The 13,003-nt window shown below is 38.6% G+C and overlaps 1 protein-coding gene across 3 annotated transcripts in view; it reads left to right on the top strand.

Annotated features, from left to right (window-relative positions):
• The window catches only part of SMC5 (structural maintenance of chromosomes 5), a 92,932-nt gene extending 81,064 nt beyond the window's left edge, over positions 1-11,868 (top strand). For 2 of the 3 annotated variants that reach the window (XM_072838428.1, XM_072838446.1), the window contains exons 18-25: positions 2,455-2,580; positions 5,262-5,306; positions 5,723-5,818; positions 6,251-6,355; positions 6,558-6,677; positions 8,059-8,238; positions 8,321-8,416; positions 9,510-11,868. In XM_072838428.1, coding sequence (XP_072694529.1) covers positions 2,455-2,580; positions 5,262-5,306; positions 5,723-5,818; positions 6,251-6,355; positions 6,558-6,677; positions 8,059-8,238; positions 8,321-8,416; positions 9,510-9,653 — 912 coding nt within the window. In that variant the 3' untranslated portion in view covers positions 9,654-11,868. The remainder of the gene's footprint in view (positions 1-2,454; positions 2,581-5,261; positions 5,307-5,722; positions 5,819-6,250; positions 6,356-6,557; positions 6,678-8,058; positions 8,239-8,320; positions 8,417-9,509) is intronic. The other variant, XM_072838436.1, reaches the window with a different exon arrangement.
• Positions 11,869-13,003: the final 1,135 nt, after the last annotated feature.

Raw genomic sequence — 13,003 nt, 5'->3', positions numbered from 1 at the left:
GTTGGTGGGGCACAGTTTGTCAGTTTGCCTTTTCCTCCCTTGGTCTCCCACAGATGAAGAGTTTCTGTTGTCTGTTAACTGTTAAAGGCTAGACTCTAAGCAGAATTGTTAACAAAGCCTTTTTCATTAGCGTGACTATAGAACATTATCTTAGATAATGGTAGGCTCTCTTTCTTTCCTATCGTTACCCACCGCTCCCCTACCCCGGGCCAAAAAGACTCAATAATACGAATTATGGTTTAGAGTAGGGAGAAAACCAGCACCGTTTAAAGAAGTGTGTCACAAACACATACATACAGAAAGAACAGTTTTCTCTTTAATTAGATCGATGCTATTCATTGGAAGGCAACTGTTCAGTGAGGTCCTCCCAAGCCCAGAGGCCCACACGTATTTCTTTGCCGTAACATTCTGGTGCTTTGTTTGGCAAGGCCCAGAGGAGTATGAAGCAGAAATGGAAGAGTCTAGAAGTGTGTGGTCTCTTTCTGGCACTTACTGACAGTTGCCTCTGTGTGATTGGCCCTGAGAGCGGAACAGAGGTGATGGGGAATCTTTAACATTTTCCTCTATTTGTCTCAGGCTTAGAGAACCATAATAGCAAGTGAGTATTGGGCTGGCTTTGCATTTTCAGTTCAGTCCAGGAATTCCTTTACTTTTTTCTTAGTTTAGCGCATTTGCTATCAAACTTGTATGCATAAAAATCACCTGAGGATCTTGTTAATACACATGTGCAGGCCTCTGCCCTAGATCTTAATGAGTAAATACATCTGCCATGTGGCTGGGCATCAATACTGTTTTAATCATCTTCACCATCCTCTCCCGCACCCCTCTGGTGCAGACTGAAGTTTGAGGTTTAGTGGAAAGAGTAAGCTGGACCTGTTTTCTTAGGAACCTGTTTACTTGGTATTTTTATAACCTTGAGAAAGTTTCTTAATACCTCTAAGCCATGTATGAAGAAGATAATACATTTCTCTAAGATTGCAATGAGGATTAGAGGACTTAACATATAACAAGCTTGGCCCACAGAAGGCATTCCATGATGCTCTCCTCATTACAAATGAAACTTGTCATCTGGCTCTTGCCTACCTTATCACTCTGATTTTGTACAATCTTACCTCTCCTCCAATTATGGTAGATTACTAGTTCCCTAAATAAGCCTCAGGGAGGCTTCCCTGCCCTTACATTTGTAATTAGGATGCTAATGCTAGGAATCTGTTCTGCTACTTGTAGCCTCCCTAGTAATTTCTTTCTTTCTTGTTCTTGAAGACCATTCACCTGTCATAGCTTCTGTGACCCCTCTGGCCTTCCTGTACCCTCCCCTGCCAGGCGTTGCTTTCATCTGTCCAGCCCTGTCCAAGGGCCGTCCATGGTGCTTAAGAAGGAGAGCATGAGTTCTAGAAGCAGGCATGGTTGTGAATCCTGACAGCCTGCAACTAAATTTGTGAGGTTGGACAGGATGCTTTATTTTTTTAATGTGCAAAATGGGGAATAATAGCATTGTATAGTATTGTGAGAAATAAGGGCATCCTGTGTGAAGCATACAGCACATTAGCTTTCAATAAATAGAGCTGTTTCTTTAATGATAATAATTTTGTCTTTTCTCCTTTTTCAACTTTCTGTGTTGAGTGCCTAATAAAATCCTGACATTCCATGGATTCTCAGTAATTATCTGGTGAAGGAATGAGTGGGTCCATGAATAAATGATAACTATATGAAAGGCAGTGGGACAGCTACCAAACACTATTTACAGGTTCTCTTTACATTCAGATGCTGAGTGTTCAGACAGGAAGCCTACGGACTGTGTATTTCAAATTGTATTAGAGTATAATTATATATAGCTAAGTTAAACTGTTGAAGAAAAAAGCAAATTTAAATTTCAGCGCTCTTAAGGGAACTATGGCGCAGAACATAGCCATAGGATATACTGGTATATTTTAAAATTTAAGTTCAAATTTAATCTTCCTAATAATAGCTGTCGTGATTTTTGAGGTATGGTTTTTTTAGATGCTTTTGCTTCCCTGTATTCAGTCATTGATCTACAGGCCTACCTCGTTCTGTATTTTTCACTTCACTACACTTCAGATGTTGTATATTATATCATTATTGTATCAGTTACGGTGACCTGGGATCAATGAGTCGCTTTGCTGAAAGCTCACATAGTAGTCAGCATTTTTTAGCAATAAAGTATATTTTAAGTAATGTATGTACTTTTTTTTTTTTTTTAAAGATATAATGCCCTTGCACAATTAGACCACATTTTGGTAAATGTAACTTTTACATGTGCTAGGAAACTAAAACATTCATTTGACTTGCTTTCGTGTGATGGCCACTTCATTGAGGTACTCTGGGACTGAATCCACAGTGTCCCCAAAGCATGCCTGTGAATTGCTCATTTGATCAAGTAGCTCGCTGATCTAATGATAACAGAAAAATGGTCAATTCTTTTTCTTGCAATAGCAACATTTCATTGAGCTGGATGAAAGTCGACAGAGATTATTGCAGAAATGCAAGGAGCTGATGAAGAGAGCTAGGCAAGTATGTAACCTGGGTGCAGAGCAGACAGTTCCTCAAGAATACCAGACAGTAAGTATAACAAGTATATAAGGCTGCAAGGTCACATGCTGCGCACCTTCTTTATCTGCTTCAAGTGTGTTAGGCATTGTAATGGGCCCTGAGAAACACAACGTGCCATAAGGAATGTGGGATCCCACCCCCCCATTTTTAAACTGAATATGTAAAGTCATTGTGCATAGTGGATTTTCTTTCCTGTATTCAAACCTGGGCATTCCTCCATCTTCGCTTAGTCCTAAAGTTATTAAAGCACGGCTATCCCCTTGCATAGTTCTCAGTTCCGTAACATTCATTCTTCCAATAAGAGGCTTTTTTTCTCCAAACTCCCTTTAAGAGGTAGCGTCAGGGGATGGGGTGTAGTTCTTTATGGAAACATAGCATTGGTAATTGGCATATAAGAAATAGTAAATAGAAGGGATGTCTAGAAAAAGGCAAAATGAAAAGGTTTTTCTGGAAGTTAGCATGTTTATTTAGGTTTAAGCGGGACCTGAATCTTTAGGGCTAACATCTGGTGAGAAAAGGAGAAAAAGAGCCTTTCCTCCTTCCCTTTCTGTTTTCTGTGCTGACATATTGTTCAGTTAGTACAAGGAGTTGTTGCCCTCTAGTCCACGTTCCACCACTGATTATGCGGCCCCGTGGCTCTGTTATCTGACGAGTGGGGATCATACCAACTCTCAGAACAATGTCAAAATAAAAGTAGAAAATGAATTTTTATTTAAGGTATTTTATCTTAATTTGAACAGATAACGAATGTATATTTCCCTATTTCAGTAGTTCATGTCCCATCTCTTTCAATACCTAATGAAATGGTGGGTGGGGGGAACCATTCGGATTATAATTTTCAAATCCTCAAAGATCTTACTCTGTTATATCAACTACACCATAGAAAATGGTTCTATTTAGGCACATAATAGGGATGTAGTAGGTACATAGAAAAGACGAACTGAGTGGTGGCTGTTTCTAAAAATATATTAGAACTTCTCTAGAGTACATGGAATTATAAAATAAATATTAGCACAAGATCTGCACCAATTTTTTTTTTCAGAGCGTAGAATTAGTCTACTCTTGATAAGTTGTATTGTTTTTGAAAGAAAATTAGAAGATAATTCACATATTAAAAACATTACTGATGTATCAGGCATTGAACAAGACAGATACTTCTCTACTGAAATTTATATTCTAGTCTGGAGGGTGGAGCAGATAAATGAATTAAAAAGCAGATAATGTTGGCTGTCAAGAGGTGCTAAGAAGAAACAAGGTAAGAGGATAGTGTCAGGGAGCCTCCTTTGGGAAGATACTATTATAGAGGATTCCTGAATGCAGAAAAGAAATTAGTCAAGTAAGAGTTGGAGGGTAAAGTTTTCCAGGCAGAGAAAACAGCTCCATACAAAGCCCCTGAGGTAGAAGTACACAGGGCAGGTTTCACATGAAGGAAGCAATCTCAGTCTGGCTAAGACATTATGATCCAGGCCCAAAGGCAGGCAGGAGTCAGATCATGCAGCCCCGTAAGCCCATGGAAGGAGTTTGGATTGTACGTGGAGACGGAACCCACCAGAAGAAGATCAGAGAGAGGAGTGATGGGACTGGTGTGGGCATGTAGGAGCCCCCTCTGCCTGCCAGGCGGAGACTCGAGGAGGGACCCAAGAATGAAAGCAAGGAGGCCATTTAGAAGAGGATTGCTTCAGGCCAGGCCAGAGCGAAAAGTGGCAAGGAGCAGGGTAGGAGCACTGGAAAGGGAAGTTTGCCGACCTGAGGATCTTTTCGTGACAGTCAGCAGGACTGGCTAATGGATTTCAGGAGAAGGGCAAGAGGGAGAACCACCCCCTATGTTCTGCCATTGACTGAAGGAGAACTAGGTTTGCCCCCATTGGTGGGGAGGGTGGGTGACAGGAGTCTTTCTGTTGGACCATCTCCACCTGAAGATGCCTGTTAGGGAGCCTGTGAAGACCCATGCACGTGCGCAGCACAGGCTGAAAGCTCAGCAGTCACGTCAGAGCAGCAGCAGATGCTGACTAGAGAGAGCAGTTCAACTTCTCCAGGCTTTCAGAAACAGTTAAAAGACCTTAAAATTGAAGTATTAGATTAATGTAATACTTCAGGACCTCTTTCAGAGCGTCAAGATGCATTCTGTACCTCATTTTGTCTGAGTGTTGCAGGTTCCCCCTCAGACAGGAAAGGGCCTGTGCCCACTTCTCTGTCAGGGCTCAGAAGGTAGTACGGTTGATCCTCGAACAACATGGGCTGAACTGCACGGGGCCACTTCTAGAAATTGCCCCAGGGCAATTTCTTTCAATAAATACAGCACTAAACGTATTTTCTCTTGTGTTTTTCTTAATAACATTTCCTTTTGTCAAGTTCACCGTAAGAGTACAGTATATAAAACCCGTAACCTACAAAGTACGTGTTATCTCATACGTGTTATCTCACTGTTGATATTATCGCTGAGGCCTGCAGGCAGCAGTGGACTACTGGGAGTTAGACGTGTATTTCTGACTACACGGTGGGTGGGGGCGAGGGGGCGGTCCCCTAACCCTGCGTTGTTCGAGGGTCAGCCATGCTGTGGTGAAATTCTACCGTCGAAGTAATTGGATTCTTAAGATGCTTTTGTCGTTCTTCATAAGTACAGTATAAAGTTCTAACTTCTTGCTCTCTTTCAATGCCCCACATATTCTGGACCCATTCTACCAATTCAGCAAGTACCCACCATTCCAAATGGACACAACTCCTCACCCCCCATGGTATGCAGCGCTCTTTCTGTTCTCCACACTCCTCTCCCTCTGCCTCGCTTTTTCCCCAGCTACTTGCTTGCAGGCCCCAAGATGAAATTGAGGCCTCTTCTTTCCCCTAACTCTCTGTAGTTTCTCCAGCATGAACTGGTATCCCTTCCTCCCCCGTAACTCCCTGTAGCTGTAGGATAGAACGTTAATACTCAGCACCAACACTCGGCCTTAAGGTGTTACCAGTGTTACTAAGTGTATAAAGTGGAAGCTTTTTGAAGGCAAAAACCCCTGTTGAATTCCTCTGATTCCTTGTATGCTAGCATGCTGTTGAACACATAGTAGATACTTACTCAGCAGAACACTTAACTGTTCAAGCAGAACTGCTTCTGCTGGACTGCTTGTAATAACAGACCTTTGTTTTTTTCCCCTTTTAGGCTTTCCAGGATCTTCCAAACACATTGGATGAAATTGATGCTTTATTAACTGAAGAAAGATCAAGAGCTTCTTGCTTCACGGGACTGAATCCTACAGTATGCTACTTGCCCTGTTGCCTCCCGCAAGCACCACTGCCCCCCTCCTCACACCCACCACGCACGCGCACGCACACCTCCTTCCAGCACTCGCCTCCCACTCTGTACTAGAGCTCTTGGTAATAATAAGCCAGACAGCAGGAACAATGTGCTTTAAATGCCAGATTCTGAATCTATTAGAATTTTAAATAGACTCTTCCTAAGGAACACACTGTTCTGTGCCTTTCCTTTATAAAAAGAATCATTGGGCTAACCTGAAATACTGCAGTGTCTATTTTTTCAAGGATAAAAAAACACGTTTAGTAGAAGAACATAAATTGCGTACAAACAATGCAACAATTGGCATATTTTCAGTTAGTATTTTAATTGATGCAGAATTTCCTGTAATGTTATCCTTTGGTAGATTGTCTTAAATAGTTTTTTCTCTGCCAGGTTGTTGAAGAATACACAAAAAGAGAAGAAGAAATAGAGCAATTAACTGAGGAACTAAAGATAAAGAAGGTTGAACTGGATAAATACAGGGAAAACATTTCACAGGTCATTAACCTTTAACTTTTATTTCTGTCACGTGCTTATCATATGGGAATGTAGAATAATGCAAACTGAAATGACATGTTTCTAAGAACAACTGCCATGTATGGTCTCATGACTAAATTGATCTTTGTTTTATGGACAATTTTCTGTCAGAACGTAGTAATACTTCTTTTAAATTGCCCTTTTATGTTGAATTGATTTGCAGGTAAAAGAAAGGTGGCTTAATCCTTTAAAAGAACTTGTAGAAAAAATTAATGAAAAATTCAGCAATTTTTTCAGTTCCATGCAATGTGCTGGTGAAGTTGATCTACATACAGAAAATGAGGTAATATTGCATTTGAAATGTTTCTTGGCAAGTAATTTTAATTATATGCTAAAAGTCTGTGTAAATTATTTGTTTATTCTAGAGTTATACCTGTGAAAATTTTGCTAACTGCAAAATCGAGCCACCTAGGCACCCTAAATAAACCAGTTAAGCATCTGCCTTTGGCTCAGGTCATGATCCCAGGGTTCTGGGATCGAGCCCCGTGTTGGGTTCCCTACTCAGTAGGGAGTCTGCTTCTCTCTCCCCCTCTACCCCTCCCTCTCTTAAGCTCTCTCTTACTTTGCTCATTCTCTCTCTCCAATCTTTGAGAAGGAAAACACCACCTGTGGGAGTCCGTCGGGTTTTTTTTTTTTTTTTTTTGCGACATGAGACCAGTCACTATAGCCTTACTAAAATTCTTTTTTATATCCAGATAGGTAATGGTTATTCAGCTGTGAATGAATTGCTTTATAAATCTACCATTCTCCACGTTAGAAGAGTCCTTTAGAGATTGGCAAATGTAACTGAAATACAGTATAATATCAGTGGTTTCCTCTTTTATTCAAGATTTTAAGAGTACACAGGAATGAAAATATTTGGAAACTTGTTACTAATTCCTTAAACTATAACTTAATGCACTACAAAATGGTAGGTGTAAGATAATTTTGAATCAGAAATGTGTAAAGTGAATGTGGAATTTGCTTTAAGATCATTGGAAAAGAGGAAAGGGTAGAGTTAGAGATGAAACAGGGTTGGTCATTATGTTGATAATAGTGAGGCTAGTTGGTAATTTTACTGAGCTTATTTTAGTGTCTAGTTTTGTGTATGTTGAAAATTTTCCCTAATAAGTTTTTTCCCCTAGTATAGAAATGAAGACCATAAAAGATCATTTTCTTTCAAGCATGTGTGCAATCTTGCATGTACGTTCTGTACATAGATACAAAGCAAGGTAGTGCTTTAGGAACTTTGCCCCATGACTCCTTCACCTGCTTGACTATCCATAAGGATAGTCAACATTATTTCACTTTTCAGTTCTATTAAGATAGTAGATTTTGCCATAGTGAGGCCATCCACAGACTTTTTAGGCTTGTTACACAATTAAGAGACAGTGTAGTAACAAATGTAATTCATAATATACTGTGCACCTGCCGGGCTCTGTGCCGAAGCACTTAGAAGTCCGTTATCTCGTTTCATCCTCCCAGTTACTCTGTAAAGCAGTATTCTGATCATCCCTTTTTTTTTTTTTACAAATAAAGTATCAAAGAAGTAGTTGCTGTCTACAAAGCTATTAGAGATCTTTAAGGAACTAACTCTTCTAATGGATTTATTCAGTCTATCATCAAATACTATAAAATTGCTGGAGAAAACTGTAACCTTTCAACAACTTTTTACTGTTCTACAGGAAGACTATGATAAATACGGAATTCGAATTCGAGTCAAATTTCGCAGCAGTACGCAGCTGCACGAATTAACCCCACACCATCAGAGTGGAGGTGAAAGAAGTGTTTCCACCATGTTGTACTTGATGGCGCTCCAGGAGCTTAATCGATGTCCATTTAGAGTAGTTGATGAAATCAATCAGGTGTGGTGCTTATTCTTTTACTTGCGCTTTAGTGTAGCTTATAATAGATTGAAATGTAATCATTATTGTTGTCATTGTTTAGGGAATGGACCCGATCAATGAACGGAGAGTGTTTGAAATGGTTGTAAATACTGCTTGTAAAGAAAATACATCTCAGTACTTCTTTATTACACCAAAGGTGGGTAATAAGACATCTGCACGTGCTCTGTACTCAGAAGTCCCCTGTGGTCTAATCATAGAGCAGATTATGGCCCGATCCATAAATGAGCAGAAACACTCCCCCAAGACAGAACTAAAAAGATTTCAGTAATATTTATATAAAGGGGACAAGTTCCAGTGACATACTTAATCAGAAACCTTATTATTAGAAAAAGAAATGTAGGAGGCATAGAATTATGTTCTAGAACCAAAATTTCCTCCCTGCTTTTGGCACTTTTTATCTAGAGAGGCTCTTCTTTTAGTACTTTAAAAAAGGGGCGGGAGGGGGGGGGGGTGGGCAGGAGAATATAACCCTAGAAGTCTGGCACTCCTCATTTCCTCAAAGACCCAAGGATGCCCTGCCCTTCTGTATTTGCCCAACAGCAGTCCCCTGGCGCAGGGCAGATCTTAATTATCCTTACGGAGAATTTTCCATAAGCTAGAACCATTATAGCAGGAAATTTTCTTTTGTTACATCTTGTGCAAGAGCTAATTTGTAAGACCAATATACTCAAAGGTGTGTTTATCATCAGATTTCCCTTTTAAATTAAGTAGTCATGAAAAATTTCATTGGAGAGCCCACCTTAAATGCACATTTTCTTAGAATAGAATAATCTGTTTTTTTCCTGTTACTCTCTGGAATAGCCAGAATGTTTACCACGCTATTTACCAAACACCCTGGTGTATGAACCCACCCCTCTGTCACACACTTTTCAGGCTACCAATCTTTCATGGGCCATACAAGTTGCTTGTGAAGTATATGTGGATAAATGAGTTAAAGTATGGATCCTAGGAAAATTCTGAAGGACATACTTCCAGGGTCAGCCTAGAAGTTGTAGAAGCTTACTTGGCCTGGGAGTGCTGACAAGGCATTTGTTGATGATTCTTTAGGCCAGGTATTGATGATTCTTTAGGCCAGGTGCTAGCTCAAGTAAGGATCATAGTCTGGCCAGGTATCTTATCGAATTGAGAACTTCACACTAGAAATAACATTTGACTTGACACATGTAAGGTTCGCAAACTGTGCCTCTTAACGTATGGCATTATGGGACCATCTGTTCTAACACTTACAGCTCCTGCAGAATCTTCCTTATTCTGAGAAGATGACCGTATTGTTTGTCTACAATGGTCCTCATATGTTGGAACCTAACAGATGGAATTTAAAGGCTTTCCAAAGGCGGCGGCGCCGTATCACATTCACTCAACCTTCTCAATAAAAGTAAAGAGCAGAAACGGAGCATTTTTGGTTAACTCCTGTTTATGAGTATGGCTCACCTGAATAAAAGATTCGTTAAGACTAAGAGATGGGTCATTTTTGGAAACCTGTTAAATACAAATGGGTTGATGGATGGAGACCATAGTCACTCTTTCTATGGGGGCCTCATCTGACAGTAGAAATTAAGTCTTCAGTTTCTGTTGAGCTCAAGTCCTTGGCTCTCTGCCTATGAGTCACTGGGTTCCCATGGTAAAAGGTATTCACTGTTTCACATCACAGGTACAGGGGAAGGGGTGACCCAGCACAGGAAGTGTGGGTGACCTGGTGATCCCGAGCTTCAATTCCAGAGTCACTTTAATTACTTTCAGAGTCTAAAGAGGACTCTACAGCTAAAGTCCTCCCAGTATAATATTTAATTTAAAAAATCAATATGGAAATGTCTAGACTAATGTATAATAATAATTTATGACAAATCTATTTCTTCCTATTAAGAAGGATTACCTTATCTCACCAGGAAATGGAATTTTATGGGCCTTTAAAAATTTTTTTTACAAAACGACATTATAATTGTATCAGTATCTCAAGGGAAATATGTACTGGGCTTTAGAAATGGTAGGGGAAAGTCTTTGAAATGCCACAAGGTGGCCACTAGATGATGCAGTGTGCAACCAAAAGATTGACAGGAAAAAATCAAGTGATAAGGGTTTTTAAAGAATAACCTGGAAAAGTGTGTGTGGGTTTGGTGTTTTGTTTTGTTTAGTTTTTTTAATTTAAAGTCAATTGTATTTTACATCTTCAATTTCTAAAAGCATTTTTATAATTATTTTTAGTAGGATTTTTTCTTAAAATTTCATATACTGGTTTCTACAATTTATATTTGAAAATTTTCAGTGTTATTTCAAGAGTGAGGGAAATATTGATTTGTTTTAAAACACAATCCTTCTAGAACCTGAACTTTTAGGTCCTTCCTTACAGTGTTGACCCTACCCAACTGTCTTAAAAAATCTAGTTTAAACTGGTTTTTTTTTTTTTTTTTTGGAGCAAGAAAGAATTAGATGAGAGAATCATTTGTTCCTCTGAGTTACACTAATAGTGCCAAAACTATTTTAAAAAAAATAAATCCATTGGACTAATCCAAGAACATGTCTCTGAACAGTTGAATTGGATCTCTGCCAGTAATGACAAAATTATTTTTTAGTTGGTAGCTTGAATAAATTGAAGAATTGCATTCAGTTTCGTATATTCATCACTAGCCATGGAAATTTGTATTATTAGGTTAAAAAAATAATGAACCCTAGTCTATATCCTCTCACCTGGACATTTTCTCTTTAAAAAGGTATTTTTTTTCTTGAGAAAATTTTAAGAGAGCCTTCTACTCTTAGCCTAATGCATGTATTATGAAAATATTTTAAAATAACATTTTTTTACTAGTGTAACAACTCACGTAAAAGTTGAAAAACTTGGTAACCTACTAGTAGGTGGATCTTGTTACCAAATATTTGTTGTTTAATACTTTGTTTTCCACCAAAATATCTTTACTAATATGTGCTTACTGTCATTTGTTTTTTGTCTGAGTTAGTGCCAGTCATCTTACTTCTGCAAAATGATTATCAGTGTGAAAAAAGGAGCTTGAAGATGAGTGTGTTTGGGGGGGGTGGGGGGATGATCAAGTACATTTCCGTTTACATATGGCAGTAATTATTCCTATAACTTGTTTGTAAGCATTTTATATTTCTCTACTGGACAAAGTTAATACTTGGTTTTACATTGGATTTTGAGCTGTAAAGGAAAAATTATGTATCATTTTAACATAAGAGAATAAGAAGTGTAGCACATTATATATACTCAGCCACTTAAAACTTCATATATTTTCTGCAAAAGTTGATTTCTAATTACAAACAAAATGTAAAAACACCAAGTCTGATTTGATGAATAAAATATTTAAAACCTGAAGGTGACAGGTATCCTCATCGATTTGCCTAAGGAGAGTGTCTCTATTCACAGATTTGTAGTGTTCGAAGTTTTTTTTTGTTTTGTTTTGTTTTTTTTTTTTTTTTTGCTGCTTTCTGATTTGCTTACTTTCTTTGGAATACGGATCTTTAGTATGTGAAAAATGTAATTTTGTCCTGCTATAGTGTGTGTGTGTGTGTATAACTGGGGAAAAAAATCTGTGGGAAATGCTACTTTGTTGGTAATAAATGCATATTTTCATATTCTTTTGGTGTATGTTATCTTAAATAATGGTTTTTACACTTTCAACATTAAGTCATTCTGGTTTTCACACTTACTGAAGAACAACTCTCTTCAGTGTGCCTTGCCAGCCTTCCCGTGGTCAAAAGCATAGAAAATTTTGTTTCACATTTGCCTGCAAAGGAAGTAGTCTAACAGCACTGAACACAGTGAAAAAGTTTGAAGCCATCAAGGAAGCCAAGTTACAACATGAATATAGACATTTTTTGCTAAAAACATTCACAGTATTCTTTTTGTCTTCATACAGTAAGCTCTTCTCTTGCCTCAATTTCCTCATTGTGAAATGAGGGTAATACTTCATTTACAGAGTTGTGGAAGGGAGCAGAGGAGGTCAGGGGCCTCTTACTAGGGCACCTGGCATCCTAGTGGATGCTTTATTAATGTGTCATTTTTTTTCCAGCTTTATTGCAGTTTTGTATTTTAAATTTCTTACATTTGAGAGAAAGAGCGAGCACAAGTAGAAGGGGTGGAGGGAGAAGGAGAGAATCCCAAGATGACTTTGTGCTCGGGGGGCTCAGTTTTATAACCATGAGCTCATGACTGAGCTAAAACCAAGAGTCGGACCATAACCAACTGTGCCATCCAGGCACTCCTTGCATTTTAAATATTAAAAAAATGTAATATACTATATTTTATACATCAAGGTATGAGAATTCCCTTTTAAATGAAGTTTTTTCTTTTGTGTCCATTGTTCCAAGGACAGACACCTGTAGGTTTTGAGTGAGCCTCTCAACATACAGATAAAATTGTTGTACACCTTCATGAAATTTGACTTCGTTAATTAGATGAATTGGTATAAGTATCTTTAGAGTAGCTTATCTCTTTATAGTCATACCATAGGTTTTGGAAAACTTGTAATCAATACAGTTTGCAAATTTGGGAGATTTGACTCTACTGATAATTCGGGCTTATTTTTTATTCCCAGTGGAAATTTATATTTGACATTTTTTTGTTGAGCTATTCACTCACTGCTCCAAAGTAAGTTATTGATGATTGGAGTTTAAAAAAAAGCTGGCTCAAAAAAAAAAAAAAAAAGTCCCACTCTTCCAAAGACAATGAGCTGGGCTACTATAAGAGGATTTGGTGAGGCTGGGCTCTGGC

The sequence above is a fragment of the Canis lupus genome, chromosome 1 (assembly GCF_048164855.1).
Source record: "Canis lupus baileyi chromosome 1, mCanLup2.hap1, whole genome shotgun sequence".
Taxonomy (NCBI): Eukaryota; Metazoa; Chordata; class Mammalia; order Carnivora; family Canidae; genus Canis; species Canis lupus.
The sequence above is the reverse complement of the archived record's forward strand: the minus strand, read 5'-3'. Positions and strand labels throughout refer to the sequence as shown.